Consider the following 18,412-nt stretch of genomic DNA (forward strand, 5'->3'; position numbering starts at 1 on the left):
TTCCCAGACCGGGGCACGAACCCGTGTCCCCTGCATCGGCAGGTGGATTCTCAACCACTGCGCCCAGGAAAGCCCTTAATTGCTTTGTTTGCAAAAACTTTTGGGGAGGATCAACACTTAGTTGAGTAGTTTGGAGGGGTATATGTGAAATGATGAGGGTTTATGCTTTTAAAGATACGATTCTGATCTCTCTGATTCTAATTGAGGCTAAATGTGCATGTTTGTATTTTTATGAAAATAGAACTGGAAGCCACCATGGGAGATGAAGATTGGGAAGCAGAAATAATCAAACCTCATATGTCTTCCTATGTTCCTGTATTTGAGAAGGTAATAAAATTTAAAGTTTGCAGTTATTAAATGTTGCAGATTTTATTGAAGATGAAAATCACTGTGGTGAGAAAGTTTTAAATTACAGTTTGCTGTGCTTATCTCCGTGTGATTGTTACTAACTATCTCATGGGGAATGATGAAGAGGCATGCTAAGCTTCAAATAGAATAAAATAGTCTGACGTAATTTGATAATTAAAAACTATATATAATAATATTAACAATTTAATTTAAATCTCAATGATTTAGGACTTGTGGGTGAAAGCAAGCTTATGCTAATGTGGTTGAATGTCTCTGAGATACAGTCATATAGAAAACTGAAAAAACATAATTTGATTTTGGTTGACGTTTTGAATTCTGAAAATTGGTTTCATACAAGCAGGGCTCTCAAGATAAAAACATTAGGCTGATTCAGATGGTAACATCAGTTTCATCTTCAAATCAGCAGATCTTTTTTCTCAATGGTGTTTGAAGAGTTACATTGGAATTCAGAAGAAGGGGTCATGGAGTGGGTTTTTGGATTTCAGTTTTGACTTGAAAGTTGACTTAATAATGTGAACAGACTCTACTTTAGAAGATAGTGTATTTTAACGGGTTGCTTTTACATAAGTGTTAGGTACTTGAAAATGTCTCCAAAAGTTGATTTTTTTCATTTTAGAATTTCCAGTTGGTGTTTATGTTAGTCAAACCTGACACTTTCTATTTCAAGTGATGTCTTAGTGGAAATTCTTAATTTACCCCAAATCATAAGATAAGTAATTCTTTATTTGTCTCAATTGGATTTGATCTGTATGTATATAAAGTTTATATTAAAATACCTAAGATGTTAATCTGAATTTATCGTGTTTCTTATTTTTGGACTTATTTTAGAAGTAGCATCTTTTGTATGTTATCTTTTTATAGTCTTCCCATCATAAAAATATTGGAACACCATTGGGAAAAGTGGAGAAAAATCACCTAACAGTCTTGCTCACTAGCACAAATGCTCTGTTTTTAGTAAATTTTCTTCTATTTTTCCCAAACATGTTTTTATATAGATTGTAATGATAGTATATAATAATTTTTGATTTCAGCTTTTTCACTCTTCAGCATTAACTATTCCATATTACTAATTTCCTAAAAATAATTTCTAATGGTTATATAATATTTCATGGAATAGAGCTATCATAACAAATAATTTTCTGTTGGTGCGAATTTAAGATGTTATCTTTTCACTGTAATATTGTCACGAACATCTACAGTTTATTCTTTGTTTTAATTTGGGAGTGTTTTTTTCAAAAATGGAATTACTTGGTCAGAGAATATTTTATGGTTCTTTTTTTCCCTGGTTCTCAACAGATTTGTTCTAATACAAAGTTTAACTCACAGATACAGATGTTCTTCCACTTGGACTTGTCTAATTTTTATTTTTTCTAACTCTGAGATTTTGTCTTCACTAAGTATTCTTCAAACAGTATACTTACTGCACTGTAGCATGTTGTGCATGGTTATTGCAAAGGGTGTCTGAAATTGAGGATGGTCAACTGTCAGGCTTCCAGATTTACCTTTTGGAAATCTTTGTGCTATTCAGTAACATACTTTGTTTCTTGATATTGGTTATACTGAGTTGAATATTAATTTATGTTAACATTTCTACCTTATGATTCTTAGTACCTATTTGTGTGGGGCCAGTTTGTAGTAAACTTTTTACACTTGTCTGCAAACTTAACACCTGGTACTGGTTGTGCAATTAGTTATTTGGCCTACTTGACTTGAAGAAACATGGTGCAATCAGTGGCTTTGTTTGCCTGCTTTGGTTGAATAAGAAATGTAGAAACTAAGGATGAATACATGATATTTTTATGTAGGAAAAATCTGAGGTCTTTTCTTCAGCCTATTTTCTTTTAAAGGCACCATTTTGATTGGTTGTTCTAATTGAATTTCCATTTCAAGAGACACTGGGCTTCCCTTTTGTTCAATTTATATTGGCTCTGAGACCATCTTGGATTGGTAACAGTATCTGTGATCAGCCTTTTTTAAATTAATTTTTAAAAATTGGAGTATAGTTGATTTACAATGTTGTGTTAGTTTCTGCTGTATAACAAAGTGAGTCAGTTATACATATACATATATCCACTCTTTTTTAGATTCTATTCCCATATAGGTCATTACAGAGTATTGAGTAGAGTTCTCTATGCTATACACTAGGTCCTTATTATGTGATCAGCCTCTTCTGAATGCTTCTCAGGATCCTTATTTGGAGATTTAATATTGATACATGCTTATATAATTTTGAACTAACAGGCTACTGTTCTGGTAGTTCTTAGAACTTCCCAATTCTAGTTTTTGAAGTGAGTGTACCACCTGAAGATAGAATAATAAAAGATGTGGGGGTTGAGAGAAATTTGATAATGTAACAGTTACTGCAGTCCAGAAATCCCAGTGGTTAGGCATTTGCACGTTGCATGCAAACTTGCTGGGATGAGTGGTGGAATGGATGAGTATGATGACTGGAACAGGATACTGGGTTTGCTTGCTAGTTGTAATGTTTCTTGTTAGATGACCATGGGAGTAAGTCTATACAGTGATCACTTCTGTCTGATCTTTTTGCCTTTTTTGTGGCATATTTCAGAAGGCAGATACTCTTGTGATTAAAGTGGAAACAACTTGAGATAATTAGTTCATCCACAATTATAATTTTATTAAGCAGTAAAAGCAAAGTTTGTAATAATTGTTTAGATAAGAAAGTAAAGTTCATGGCTTCTTGTTCATGTTCATACTGCAGTTCGGAAGTAGCAGGGGAAAATGTGGTGGTTGGACATCGTTGGGTTGGCAGACCTAAGGAAGTTGAGGTGCTGGAGCCTGAGGAAGATTTCTAGCAATTTCTGCTGCTAGTCATCAATGAGATGTGGGAAGATACTGTGTCTCTTACTCAAGAGCACAGAAAATCATATATGCTGAATAGGAGCAAGTTGTGGGAGATACACAATATGTTCATCCAAATAAAAACCCAGGAAAGTGCTCTCACTCATCTCCCAAATCTAAATGATGGAGTCAAGGGCAGAGTGGCAAAAAAGTATGAGAAGGCTGAGGAGAAGGCTAACGAGATTGCAATGATGGTAGAAATGTTGGTTGAGCTACTCCAGGGGATAGAGAAAAGTGAATCCTCTTGAAGGAGGATTGGCAGTTTATGACCAAAGGATTCCAGTGAACTGATGGAGATTGGCTGATGCCCACGAGAACCTAAAACCAGAGAGTCTTTCGTTTTCTCCCTTTTTTTCTCTGTAAATACCCTGTCCTCACAGTAAGTTTGTGGTATAGTCTGCAGTTGATAACGTCAACGTGAGTTTTGATTGCTAAATGATTTTGTTTGGGGAAATAACTTTTATTTGGAAAATGCTGTCACATACAGAAATTAGGGCTTAGATTGTAAGCATTTGCAACAGACACATTTGTTCCTGGGCTTTGGTTATTGTTTCTGTTTTGAGGTGCTTTGCTCTTTCTTATGTGACATGATAGGTCATCTGGAACCTTAGGTCTGTGTGTGATACATGACACTCAGAGTTGGAGTTCTCTAGCTCTGGAGGTGCTGAAGGAGCTGCATTAATTCTAGAAGATGACTCCATGCAGCAATTGCTGGAGAAACTGAAGAAGGGACCAGACTTCAACTGGGAATGTGAATGGGGCTGATCTGGCTTGGACTGATGAATCAGAAGAAGGGATGGAGGATGGTATTGTCTGTATTTGGGGGCTTTAATTTCTGTTTTAGATCGTAGGAGGAGAGATGTATTTTGTTCAAAATTTAAATTTTATATGGCATTCTATCTGATGCAACCTATCTGGTCAGTTTATTTGGACAACGTAACTCAGCTTTATTTGACATGGAACCTAGAATAGGAGATGAGATCTTGGTATTCTGTACAAGTTGATTTAGTACTCTGATGCATTTCAGGGTATTCTGGGCATAAAATGGAGGATATTTGCAAAGGCCCTTAAAGGGCTGGGGAAGAAACACATGGAACTGTCTGCATAGGTCACTGAATGCACAGGGAAGAGGCATCTTCAAGGTTCATAAGCTGTCCAGCTATAAGTTCACTTGAGTAGCAGACCTGACAAGTAATTGAGATCAAAACCCTACCATGTTTTAAAAAAAAAACAACTTAACATGTTAATGGAAGTATTCATTTGTTTGAAAAGACAAAAAGATCTTAAAAAAAAAGTAAGGTATTCCAGAATTGAAAATAATAAGAGTACGTATAAGGTAAAAAGAAATATGTTCATCAGAATGCAAATAGATTATTTGTAGCTACCTGTGAGAACCCTTATGTTTAAAACATTTTGAAATTTCTCAGTTGGTTCATTTGGATGGGTAAAGAGGTTATAAATATTTTATAGCTAAGTGTTCTAAAAATAAGATAATGTTAAGATCTAAGACTCATTCAGCACATTTTTTTTTTTTTTTTTTTTGTGGTATGCGGGCCTTCCTCTGTTGTGGCCTCTCCCGTTGCGGAGCACAGGCTCCAGACGCGCAGGCTCAGCGGCCATGGCTCACGGGCCCAGCCGCTCCGCGGCATGTGGGATCCTCCCATACCGGGGCGCGAACCCGGTTCCCCTGCATCGGCAGGCGGACGCGCAACCACTGCGCCACCAGGGAAGCCCAGCACATTTTTATTATTATTATTATTTTTCTTTTTTGGCTCCGTTGGGTCATTGTTGCTTTGTGGGCTTTCTCTAGTTGCGGTGAGCAGGGGCTACTCTTCGTTGTGGTGAGGAGGCTTCTCATTGCGGTGGCTTCTCGTTGTGGAGCACAGGCTCTAGGCACACAGACTTCAGTAGTTGTGGAGCACAGGCTCAGTAGTGTGGCACACGGGCTTAGTTGCTCCACGGCATGTGGGATCTTCCCGGACCAGGGATCGAACCCATGTCCCCTTCATTGGCAGGCAGATTCTTAACCACTGCACCACCAGGAAAGTCCCAGCACATCTTTATTTGAGCCATACTTGGTGCTGGAGATAGTGGTGAATGGATAAGGGGCTGACTGTCATGGATGTTCTATTTTACTGGGGGAGACAGAATAAGCACATTGAAAATCAAATATAGAGAGTGGAAAATATTATGAAAAAAATCAGGAAACTGTGTGTGTGTGTGTGTGTGTGTGAGAGAGAGAGAGAGAGAGAGAGAGAGAGAGAGAGAAAGAGAGGGAGAGAGGGAGAGAAAGAGAGAGAGATATTGGGATGGGGTAGATTTAGATCACATGGAGAGGAAAAGCTTCCCTGAGACTATGACTCATGAGCTGGAGACCTGAAGGAGTCCCAATAGGACGTGATATGTAAAGATCCAGAGAAGGGAACAAACTTGGGGTATCAGGGCAACAGGAGGAAGTACAATGTATTAGTTTCCTATGGCTGCTGTAACAAATTACCACAAACTAGGTGGCTTACAGTAACAGAAAAATTTCTCTTACAGTTCTGGAGGCCAGAAGTTAGAAATCATGGTGTCAGCAGTGCTGTCTTCCTTCTGTAGGCTCTAGGAGAGAATCCATGCCTCTTCCAGCTTCTGGTGGTTATGGGCAGTCCTTGGCTTGTGGCTGCCTCTCTTTCTGCTGTCTTCACAGGCCTTCTCTGTGTGTTTGTGTTAATACCCTTTGCCTCTCATAAGGACACTTGTGATGACATTTAGAGCCCACTGTGATAATCTGGGGTAATCTCCTCATTTCAGAATTCTTTTTTAAAAAAAAATTTTTGGGTGAGTTGGGTCTTCGTTGCTGCGTGCGGACTTTCTGTAGTTGCAGCAAGTGGGGGCTACTCTTCGTTGCAGTGCGTGGGCTTCTCATTGCGGTGGCTTCTCTTGTTGCAGAGTATGGGCTCTAGGGTGTGTGGGCTCAGTAGTTGTGGCACACGGGCTTAGTTGTTCCACGGCATGTGGGATCTTCCCAGACCAGGGCACGAACCCGTGTCCCCTGCATTGGCAGGCAGATTCTTAACCACTGCACTGCCAGGAAAGTCCCAGAATTCTTAATTATATCTGCTTGATCTCTTTTTTCCAAATAAGATAACATTTACACATTTCAGGAATTAGGACAATATCATTGAGTGCCCATTATTCATTCTGCTGTAGCTAGCATGGCTGAAGCACAGTGAGATAACACAAGATTGGTAGAAAATGAAATCCCAGAAGGAAAGAGAAAAGGAGGAGAGGGAGAGGACCCTGGAGATAGTGGTGGACATAGAGCTGATAGGACTGGATGGGCTGGATATGGGGAATGAAAGAGAGAGTGATGCCAGTTTTTTTTTTTTTTTTTTTAATTTTATTTATTTATTTTTGGTTGTGTTGGGTCTTCGTTTCTGTGTGAGGGCTTTCTCTAGTTACGGCAAGAGGGGGCCACTTTTCATCGCGGTGCGCGGGCCTCTCACTATCGCGGCCTCTCTTGTTGTGGAGCACAGGCTCCAGACGCGCAGGCTCAGTAGCTGTGGCTCACGGGCCTAGTTGCTCGGTGGCATGTGGGATCTTCCCAGACCAGGGCTCGAACCCGTGTCCGCTGCATTGGCAGGCAGATTCTCAACCACTGCGCCACCAGGGAAGCCCCTCAGGTTTTTAAATTTAAGCAACTAGATGGATGATGGTGCTCTTTACTGAAATGGGAAATACATGGAAGATGAACAAATTTGGCAGGGAAAAAAAATCAAGAATTCTGAATTTGCTGTGTTCAATTTGAGATACCTAAGAAAACATGTAAGTAAGAATGCCAGTCAGTAGATAATATGAATTTGTTGCTTAGGAGAGGGATCAGAGCTATAGATACAAATTTGGGAATTACCTATATATTAATGGGATTTAAAGCTGTGAGATTGGATAAAGTTGGATAGAGTAAAATAGACTGAGGGCTGTGCCATGAACTGTGGGGCACTCCAACTTTAAAGGAACATTAGAGGAGGAGCTGGCAAAGGAGATTGAGGAGGGAGTGGCCAGTGGGGCAAGAGGAAAACCAGGGGAGTGTGTGTTCCTTAAGCCAGAGAAGAATGTTGGAAAGGGGAAGGAGAGTCTGTTGTTTCAAATGCTGCTGAGAGTTCTGGTAGGATGAAATATAAAAGTAGTAATTTTATTACATAATATCCTTATTATAAGCTTTTTCAGAGCAGAGTTGAGGATGGAGGCTAGACTAGAGTGGCTTGAAGGAAAAATGGAATATGAGAAAGTGGAGGCAGCAACTGTAGACAAGATATTTTGCCTACAAAGGAGCAGAGAAGTGATACAATAGCTGGAAGGAAATATGAAGTTCATTTATTTTTCAGGTAATGAAAAAGGTTAAGGATTTTTTGTGATGAAAGATGAATTCTATTGAAAAAATTTTTTTTAAAAATTTGCCTTAGAATATATGCGGGACATTAAATTCCACAGTCTGAAGATTGTCTAATAATAGTAATTTTTTGATGCTTTGGCACCAGAGTGTTTCATTACTTTTTTATCAGTTATATAATGCTGAAAGTGTTATAACACTTATAAAACCAGCCCTTTTTTGGGCTCTATTCATCCAGTAATACTTTGGCCACTAGAAAAGAGAAATATAAGTCTTCAGGGTTTCAATTTAAACAGGGAAAACTGGATTACTTTTCTTGTTTTAATGTCTATGGTAATCATAAATTGGAACTTTTTACTGTAGCCCAAGCCATTTCCGGGATTCTGTTGTCTATTTTTAATAAGTCAGAAAAATAAATGGATGACTTTCGATCTTTATAAAGGTAGTTTTTAAAGTCATTTAGTGTCTTTTGTGAAAGAAATTTTAGATAAAAGTATTACCTGAAGAGACCTACCTTGGTGCACTTCCTTCAGCTTTGGGTTTATTTAAAGGAATTTATTTGAAAAAATATTGTGATTCTTCTAATGCAGTCAGTTAATTAAAGTATCTTCTGTAAATTTTAGGTCACTTTTCATTTTTAAATTATTGAATTCTGATTTTGATGTGCAAGAATTTCAGAGCTCTGTTCAAAAGTTTTGCCTTAAGTAGAGGAAGCTTGTTTGAGAGGAGATAAAGATTTAATGATGATAAGGACATCCTAGGAGTTAGAAGTGAGAAAAATGTTACTTATGTTGTCAGTAACCCAGGAATACCCTGAGAAATGTTGGAAAGTTTCAAAATTAACTTGACATTTAGCTATAAATTTTCTGAGTCCAACAGTCGTTACACCATTGCAAGCATAATGCATATGTATTAATAGCGAATAAATTTTGAGACTGAATTAGGAAAAATGGGACAGTCAGTATTTGGGAGCATTAAAGGCAATCTTGAACTATTTCTGTGACAAATTTGATTGAAATTAACCATGAATATTCTGACCTGTAGCTGGCATCCACCAGTTCATTGGATTTTTAGTGCACCTGCGAGATACATCTGTAGATACACTGTTTTTAGTGCATAAGTGAGGTTTTCTTTACTTTAGAATTCTTTTTAAAAAAATGTGAGTACATTAGTTTCACTTCATATAAAAACAACTGAAGTTTAAAAATAAATTTCTGTAGTGCTTTACTGTAGAATTTGTTATCTGCAACTCTCCTTCTGTGCTCTACTTTATTCTGTACAGATTTGATGAGTACACTGTAAAATAATAAACTCTGTAACGTATATTGTGTATTGGCAGGTATTGATTTATTCATGTATTACTTTGGTTATTGTAGTTATATAATAATAGTATTTGATTATACTTTTCAAGTAGGGTGGCTAAAGTTTTATTTGAAGTTGGGTGTCAGCAAACTCCATAAAGGGCCCAGGTAGTAAACATTTTAGACTTTGAAGTCCTTATGGTCTCTGTTGCAACTTTGCTATTGTAGTGCAAAAGCAGCCATCGACACACCTAGATGACTTGAGGGTGGCTGTGTTCCAGTAAAACTTTATTTACAAAAACTGGGAGTCCACCAGATTTGTCTTGTGGCTGTAGTTTGCTGACCAGTGTTTTAAGTGATATATTAATACGCTATACATACAATGTTAAAGTGAAGGTGTTTTAGAGTAATTAATAAAGGAACATGCAGTGACTCAGAAAATCTTACATTCTATAATTGTTTTGTTCTGAACAAAACCCAGTTGTTAAAATTTTGTAGTATTTGTGAGATAGATTACACATTTTTATTATTCAAAGTAGAAAACTAGTCTTTTCTTTTTTCTTACAGGATAGGTATTCTTCTGGAGCAAATGGAGACACTTTTAACAGGACTCTGACTTCATTGTCAGGTATGTGTTAAGGCAAAAAGGTAAAACCGTTTTTAGGTTAAGGGCTTCATCCAGCGGATGAGGAGCCGACTAGTAGATGTCTTGTAGAGGATGTTTTCTAAATTTTCTAGTGAGAATTCATTCTGGCTTGAATATTTTGGGTTGGGGGCCACTTATAGCTAAAGGAAAGGAGAGAGGAGAGAGTATAGTGCTATAGAGTGTATCCTTTGATTTAGTGGGTTTGCTGTAAAACCTTTGCCCAGCCTGGAAGTTGCATGTTTGGCTTTCAGGCTGCTTAGGGAATTGTCAGGGTTCCTGATATAAGGCAGTAGGAGACTGGACTCTGTAAGGTGTTGAAGCAGGTTGCAATGGTGGTGACCTGTCAGGATAACAACTGTTTAAACCAAACTCATATCAAGATAATACGAGTTTCTTTGGGATCTGAAAACAAATTTAGGGGAGGTCCTAGGCAAATAAGAGAAACAAATCAAGATAAGGGAGCTGTTGTTTTCCCCTACCACTTATTTCCATCTGGTTTGCCTACATATTTTATAAAGTTCATGTGGATGGGAAGGTAGGTGGAAGTGGTAGGACCTGGGCTAGGAAGTTAAACTTATGGCTGTAGTGTTTCATTTTGTTGAAGTCCAAAGCAGGCTGAAATGCTATTTCTACTATTTTTCTTCAGTTTTTCTTGTTGTGGTAAAATACATGTAACACAAAATTAACTGTTTTAACCATTTTTAAGTGTACAGTTCAGTGACATTAAGGACATTCATATTGCTGTGCAGCCATCACCACCGTCTACCTCTGGAATTTTTTCATCTTCCCAAACTGAAACTCATGCCCATTAAACAATAACTCGCCAGTCCTTCGTTCCCTCAGCTCTTAGCAATCATTGTTTACTTCCTATGAATTTGAGTTACTATGAATTTACTGTGAGTCTCTATGAATTTGAGTAACTACTACTTTTAAGTCTTACTCTGATGCAAGAGAAGGCCTGGTGACACCAGGTAGTTTCATTTCTCTCATCAAAAATTAGTGGATGAGGGCTTCCCTGGTGGCGCAGTGGTTGTGCGTCCGCCTGCCGATGCAGGGGAACCGGGTTCGCGCCCCGGTCTGGGAGGATCCCGCATGCCGCGGAGCGGCGGGGCCTGTGAGCCATGGCCGCTGAGCCTGCGCGTCCGGAGCCTGTGCCCCGCAACGGGAGAGGCCGCAGCAGAGGGAGGCCCGCATACCACAAAAAAAAAAAAAAAAAAAAAAAAAATTAGTGGATGAGGTAAAATATTTTATAGTCTAGGAAGCTACTGGCTCACTGAAGCCTGTCCCAAAGCGAAAAAACCTGTGGAGAGGTAGTTTCTAAAATGTGAAGGGGAGTTCGAGAATCAGAGTTCATCGGGTTAAAGCAAATTTAATTCCCATGTTCACCTTAATTTCAGAGTAATTCTCTCTCTTTTTTTTTTAGAGTAATTCACTTGATAGAAGGAAGTTGAGTTTAGAAGAAATGCTTTTGCTATTACCAAGATGCATTTGTCTTTTGTAAACATTTAAATGCAGCGGTTTAATATAGAATATTCAGATTCTCAGAAGTTTATGAAATTGCTGCCTGCTGAAACCCCAGCAGAAGGCTAACCACATGCATGTGTGTGTACTTGAAGTATTCAAAAAAGAAAATTGGGTAAAAGTAATCTATACTTCTTAACACATCTATATGCATAGATCATTGTGTAATCAGGAGAAACCTTGTTCTGTGAGGTGTCAAAGATAATTTTTGTAAAGGAATGAAAGTTTGGGTCTATAGTATATTAAGGTATAACGTGACTTTGTAGTGAAATCATCAGTAAACTAGATTGAAATAGCCACCAACTAAAAACCTGGACTTTTCTTAGCATTAGATCTTGACTGTTCAGGCTAATGTTATAAAATCAAATAATGAAAAATATAGATTGCCTGTTCACCTTCTGGATAACAAATACTTTGGTAGCTCTTTTTTAAGTAAAATATTTTTTTCATGAAAATAGATTTCCTTATTACAGAAATACATACTAGGCCAATGAATGCTATACTAAGTTAATACCTAGATATTCTTATTGCAAAAAAAAAGTGGAAAAACTTAAATATAGTTGTGAAAAGAAAGAAAATGAACTGAAATCTTGGCTCCCAGGTTTAACCATGAGTGTCTGTTGACAGTCTTTCAACTCTGATTTTTTAGATTTCTGCATGAATCAACCAACTATAGATGAAAAATACTTGGAAAAAAATTCCAGAAAGTTCCCAAAAGCAAAACTTGAATTTGCCCTCCACTGGCAACTATTTATATAGCATTTACATTGTATTTGGTATTTTATGTAATCTAGAGATCATTTAAAGTATGTGGAGGATGTTAGGTTATATGCAAAGACTATACCATTTTATATGAGGGACCTGTGCGCCCAGGGATTTTGGTATCCTTGGGGGTAGGGGGTGGGTGGAGGGGATTAGGTGGTGGGTCCCGGATCCAACCCCTCTCCAATACCAATATTTAGCTCCCCCCCTTTCCCCTATATACTCCACTCACACTTCTTCCCTTCCCACTCTCCTAATAGTTATCACACTTTTTGCATAAAAACCTATACTCAGTTTTTATATCATGGCTGTGTATATATCATTCATATGTGAACCATGTAATATATTATGGTTGCATTTCCTTTATTATTCAATCTTCTGTTTTGTTTTTACTAGAGTTAATCATTACCTTGTTTTGTTTACTTGATCTGTGTTTCTATTGCTAATTTACTTCGAAACCCTCTGCCAGAAGCACAGCTATCTATTCATATCTATTTATGTTCATAGTTTTTAATACATCTTTCTAAGCATGGATATGCATCAGACTATATTCACGGTTAGTTTCTATCATGTATACAGTGATCTATCAGTTTCATTTTTCCTGATTCCTCTATCCTCTCCAGGATAGGCTTGCCTCTCTAGCCTCTCATCCCAAGAATTACCCTTCAACTCTTTCGTGTGTCACCTTTCTTTTCCCTGAATCTCATGTTTTTTCTATCTTGATTCCCCTGCCTCCCCACTTCAGTGGAGCCCATTTTCCTGCAGCTTCTTGGGAAAGGAAGCATGGGAAGGAAATTTGAGAGATTGCAAATATATTTACTTTCATAATTGATTCATAAAAACAGAACAGAAGATTGATTCCTAGTTTGAGTAACATTTTAGGCTGGAAATAATTTTCCCCCAAAACTTTATAATTGCTTCATTGTATGTGAAATACTAGTGATGCTTCTTAGTTTGGTAATCTGAGTTCTGGTCCTTTGTATATGACTTTTTCTAAACTCTTCTAAAGCTTTTAGGATCTTACCTTGTCTTCTGTATTCTGAAAATTTTATGATTGTGTAACTTGATGTGGAACTTTTTATTTATTATACAAGACACTTAGTGAATGGGCCTTTTAAATCTGAAATTCATACCCTTTACTTATTTTCTTATTTTTTTCTCTGAGGATTATTATAATTTCATTTGAATGTTATTTCTGTTCCCTTTGCTAGTTCTTAGACTTCTTTTTCCCTGTGTTTGTTTTGTTTCATGTAGGTGACTTTCTTCAGAAGTCTGGTGATCCTTGCCTGCCTTTTTGTATTTAAGAGTGGAACATTAAAAACTCAACCCTGTGCCTGGACACAGCTTCTTGACTGATGGGTTCTACTATTAAGTGATTGGGACAGGGCTAGGCTGTTTTGTTGGGGAGAGCAGTTTTCTTAGAGAGGAATCATGTAGTGCTTTTCTAGAGGATTTAAGTTCTTTAAGCTCTCATTTCTTGTTTCATCCTTCCCTCCTCTCTTTCCTTGTTGTATTGTATAGATCCTGTGCTGCCTTTGCTGATTTCTTTTTTACCCATTTTTGAATGATTTGAATTCTTCCTAGACTAGCTATTAGAAGTGTCAGGGAATTCTTATTCCTCTACTTCCCTGAAGTAGCCATTCTTTTTGTGTGTGTGTTTTAAAAGATATGTTGTTACGTGTGCCTATTTTTTTGTGTGCTTGTAATTTTAACTTAGAAAAATGTTACTGTGCTGAAGATCTCTTAATTTTTTCTTACCCCCCACCACTATGTTTAAGACATATTCCTAATTGATAATTGATTGCATTATTTCTAACTACTGTATCGTATTTCATATACTTTACCACCAAGTTTTATCTCCTCCCTATCCCCATGATGGACACTGAAATTACCTCTTATTCCCCTCCAGCACCACAAGGATGAATATTCTCTTACATGTCCCTTTATGGGTCTGAGTGAGAATTTCTTTGGGTAATGGACTCAGGAGAGGAATTACAGGGTCATGGGGTGTATATATACTTAATTTGATTAAATATTTAATACTTGCTTTCCAGAATAGCTATGTCAGTCTATACTCGCATAAGTAGGACGTGAGGGTTCTTATATTCCATTGACATTATTATTCAGTCGTGTGCTTTTAGCCAGCCTGTTGGGTATATAGTAAAATCTCTTTGTTTTAAATTCGCTTATCTGGTTATTTATTAGCTTAACTGTCTCTTCATATGCATGCATGTTATCTATTTGGGTTTCCACTTCTGTAAGTTGCCTATCATATATTAGTCCATTTTTCTATTGGGCTTGCTTTCTTTCTCTTGTTGATTGGCAGGCATTCTTTGTATGTTCCAGATTTTACACTTTTTTCTGATTTAAACATTGTGAATATCTTCTTCCATTTATTATCTGTCAACTTTGTCCATGATATTCCTTACTGATCAAAAATTTTAATTCAAAGCCATTAAATTAATTTTTTTTTTGCATTCTGATTTGCTTTTGCACTTTTACTTAAGATGCTTTTCCCTACCTCTGTGTCAAAAAAGTAACCACCTAAGTTATCTTTAGAGTTTTACCTTTCACATTTAGCTTTTATTCATCTGAATCTGTCCTTTTTTAAAAAAATTCATGTTGGCCATATTTATTTGGGTGCCAAATCAGGACATAATATATGTAGTATGAGTGTACATACAGGGCTCACAAAAAAGAATCTTTGATGTAAGGGTTTTTCTCGTCAACTTGGGCCATGGGTCTTCAGTGATAGTGGAGGTTTTTTTTTTTTTTTAAATCTTGGTAACATAAATATAACATAAAATTTACTGTCTTAATCATTTTTTAAGGTAAAAAATGATTAAAAACTATTTTTAGAGCAATTTTAGGGTCGCAGCAAAATTAAAGGGAAAGTATAGAGTTCCCATAAACCCCCTGTCCTGACACATGCTCTGCTTCCCCAACTACCAACCTCCCCCACCAGAGTAGTACATTTGTTACAATTGATGAATCTACGTTGGCACATCATTATTACCCAAAGTCCATAGTTTACATTATGGTTCACTCATTGTGTTGTATATTCTGTGGGTTTGCACAAATGTGTAATGACATGTATCCACCATTATAGTATCATACAGAATATTTTCACTGCTCTAAAAATCCTCCATGCCCCACCCATTCATCCCTGCCCTCTCCTTCAACTCCTAGCAACCACTGATCTTCGTATTGTCTCCATAGTTTTGCCTTTTCCAGAAGGTCATATAGCTGGAATCACACAGTATGTGGCATTTTCAGATTGGCTTCTTTCACTTAGTAATATGCATTTAAGCTTCCTCCATGTCTTTTCATGGCTTGATGGGTCTTTTTTTTTTTTTTTTTTGTATTGAATAACAGTCCATTGTCTGAATGTACCACGGGTTTTTTGTTTTTGTTTTTAAACATTCACCTACTGTTGGACATCTTGGTTGCTTCCAAGTTTTGGCAGTTATGAATAAAACGTCTAGAAACATCCATGTGCAGGTTTCTGTGTGGACGTAAGTTTTCAACTCCTTTGGATAAATACCGAGGAGCACAGTTGCTGGATGGTATGGTTAAGAGTATGTTTATTTTTGTAAGAAACAACCAGACTGTCTTCCAAATTGTGTCTGTACCATTTTGCATTCCCACCAGCAATAAATGAGAGTTCTGTTTTTTCCTTGTCCAGAATGTCATATAGTTGGAATCATACAGTATGCAGTCTGTTCAATTGGCTTCTTTCACTTAGTAATATGCATTTAAGCTTCCTCCATGTCTTTTCATGGCTTGATGGGTCTTTTTTTTTTTTTTTTTTGTATTGAATAACAGTCCATTGTCTGAATGTACCACGGGTTTTTTGTTTTTGTTTTTAAACATTCACCTACTGTTGGACATCTTGGTTGCTTCCAAGTTTTGGCAGTTATGAATAAAACGTCTAGAAACATCCATGTGCAGGTTTCTGTGTGGACGTAAGTTTTCAACTCCTTTGGATAAATACCGAGGAGCACAGTTGCTGGATGGTATGGTTAAGAGTATGTTTATTTTTGTAAGAAACAACCAGACTGTCTTCCAAATTGTGTCTGTACCATTTTGCATTCCCACCAGCAATAAATGAGAGTTCTTGTTGCTCCACATCCTTCTCAGCATTTGTTGTTGTCAGTGTTATGGATTTTGGCCATTCTAATAGGTATATAGTGGCATCTCGTTGTTTTAATTTGCATTTCTCTGATGTCCTGTCATGTGGAGCATCTTTCCATATGCTTATTTGCCCTATATTCTTCTTTGATGAGGTGACTGTTAAGGTCTTTGACCCATTTTTTAATTGGGTTTTCTTATTGTTGAATTTTAAGAGTTGTTTATTTTGGATAACAGTCTTTTATCAGATATGTCTTTTGCAAATATCTTCTCCCAGTGTGTGGCTTGTCTTTTCATTTGCTTGACATCTTTCACAGAGAAGTTTTTAATTTTAGTGAAGTCCAGCTTATCAATTATTTCTTTCATGGATTATGCCTTTGGTGTTGTATCTAAAAAGCCATTGCCATTCTCAAGGTCATCTAGATTTTCTCCTATGTTATATTCTAGGAGTTCTATAGTTTTGCATTTACATTTAGGTCTGTGATCCATTTTTAGTTAAGTTTTGTGAAGGGTGTAAGATCTGCTCTAGATTCTTTTTTTTTTAATATCATGTGGATGTCCAGTTGTTCCAGCACCATTAGTTGAAAAGATTTACTTTGCTCCATTTTACTGCCTTTGCTCTTTCGTCAAAGATCAGTTGACTATATTAATATGGGTCTATTTCTAGGCTCTCTGTTCTGTTGCATTGATCTATTTGTCTGTTATTTTGCTAATACCACACTGGCCTGGTTACTGTAGCTTTATAGTAAGTCTTGAAGTTGGGTAGTGTCAGACCTCCAACTTTGTTCTCCTTCAATATGTGTTGGCTATTCTGGGTCTTTTGTCTTTCCATATAAAGTTTAAAATCACTTGTTGATATCCACCAAATATATAACTTGCTGCAATTTTGATTGATATTGAACTTATAGATCAAGTTGGGAAGAACTGACATCTTGACAATATGGAGTCTTCCTATCCATGAATGTGGAATTATCTCTCAGTTTATTTAGTTTTTCTTTGATTTCATTAACCAGAGTTTTATAGTTTCCCACATATAGATCTACATATTTTGTTAGGTTTATACCCAACAGTTTCATTTTTGGGGGTGTTAATGTAAATGGTACTGTGTTTTTAATTTCAAATTCTACTTGTTCATTGCTGGTGTGTAGGAATGCAGTTAACTTTTGTGTAATAACCTTGTGTCCTCCAACCTTGCTGAAATTGCACGTTAATTCCAGGAGGTTTTTTTGTCAGTTCTTTTGGGTTGTCTACATTGATGATCATGTCATTTGTGAAAAAAGACAGTTTTATGTCATATGTCTTCCTTCCCAATATGTATACTTTTTAGATAGAACTTCCAGTATGATGTTGAAAAGGAGTGATGAGAGGGCACATCCTTGCTTTATACCTGATCTTAGTGGGAAAACTTTTGAGTTTCTCATTATTAAGTATGATGTTAGCTATAGGGTTTTTTTAGCTATACTTTATCAAGTTGAATAAGTTCTCTCATCTTAACAATTTTTAAGTGTACAGTTGATTCCATCCTTTTGAATATGGTGTGAAATAGACATCATTTTATCTGCATATGGTAAACCAGTTTTCCTGGCACCATCTGTTAAGCATTCTGTCTCTTCCCTTATGATGTGTGATGCAGATTTCATCTCATACAATTTTGTTCTTTTTTTGTCTTGAAACACTGGACAAATCTACCATTCATTGAATAGTAGTAGAAGTAACAAGCGTTTAGGCTTGTCCTCATTTCAGTGGGAGTGCGCCACAATTTTTATAATTAAAGTGTAATGTTTGCTTTAGGCTTCTGTTAATTTTTTTTTCAGTCATGCCAAGGAAGTTTCTTTCCTTTCTGCTTGACTATTAGTTTTGTTCAGGAATGGCAGTTGAAAGTTAGCCAGTGCTTTTTTTTTTTGGAATTACTGATTTCTGTTTTTTTCTTCTTTAAATATGTTAGTGTAGGGAAATAAATGGATTTTCTATTTTATTTTTTTAGTTAATTTATTTAGATTTTATTTATTTATTGGAGTATAGTTGCTTTACAATATTGTGTTAGTTTATATTGTACAGCAGAGTGAATCAGCTATACATATACATATATTCCCTCTTTTTTGGATTTTCTTCTTCTCATTTAGGTCACCACAGAGCATTGAGTAGAGTTCCCTGTGCTACATAGTAGGTTCTCATTCGTTACCTATTTTATACATAGTATCACTAGTGTATATATGTCAATCCCAATCTCCCAATTCATCCCACCTCCCCCTTTCCCCCTTGGTATCTATATGTTTGTTCTCTACATCTGTGTCTCTATTTCTGCTTTGTAAATAAGATCGTCTATACCAATTTTTTCAGATTCCACATATATGTGTTAATATACGATATTTGTTTTTTTCTTTCTGACTTACTTCACTCTGTGTGACAGTCTCTAGGTCCATCTGTGTCGGTACAGATGACCCCGTT

The 18,412-nt window shown here is 36.8% G+C and overlaps 1 protein-coding gene across 1 annotated transcript in view; it reads left to right on the forward strand.

The window, feature by feature from the left end:
* The first annotated feature begins 255 nt into the window (after positions 1-255).
* The window catches only part of DDX4 (DEAD-box helicase 4), a 79,402-nt gene continuing 61,245 nt past the window's right edge, over positions 256-18,412 (forward strand). Inside the window, exons 1-2 of the mRNA XM_024123695.2 lie at positions 256-327; positions 9,472-9,532. Of these exons, the coding sequence (XP_023979463.1) occupies positions 256-327; positions 9,472-9,532 (133 nt within the window). The remainder of the gene's footprint in view (positions 328-9,471; positions 9,533-18,412) is intronic.

Source organism: Physeter macrocephalus, chromosome 8 (genome assembly GCF_002837175.3).
Source record: "Physeter macrocephalus isolate SW-GA chromosome 8, ASM283717v5, whole genome shotgun sequence".
Lineage (NCBI taxonomy): Eukaryota > Metazoa > Chordata > Mammalia > Artiodactyla > Physeteridae > Physeter > Physeter macrocephalus.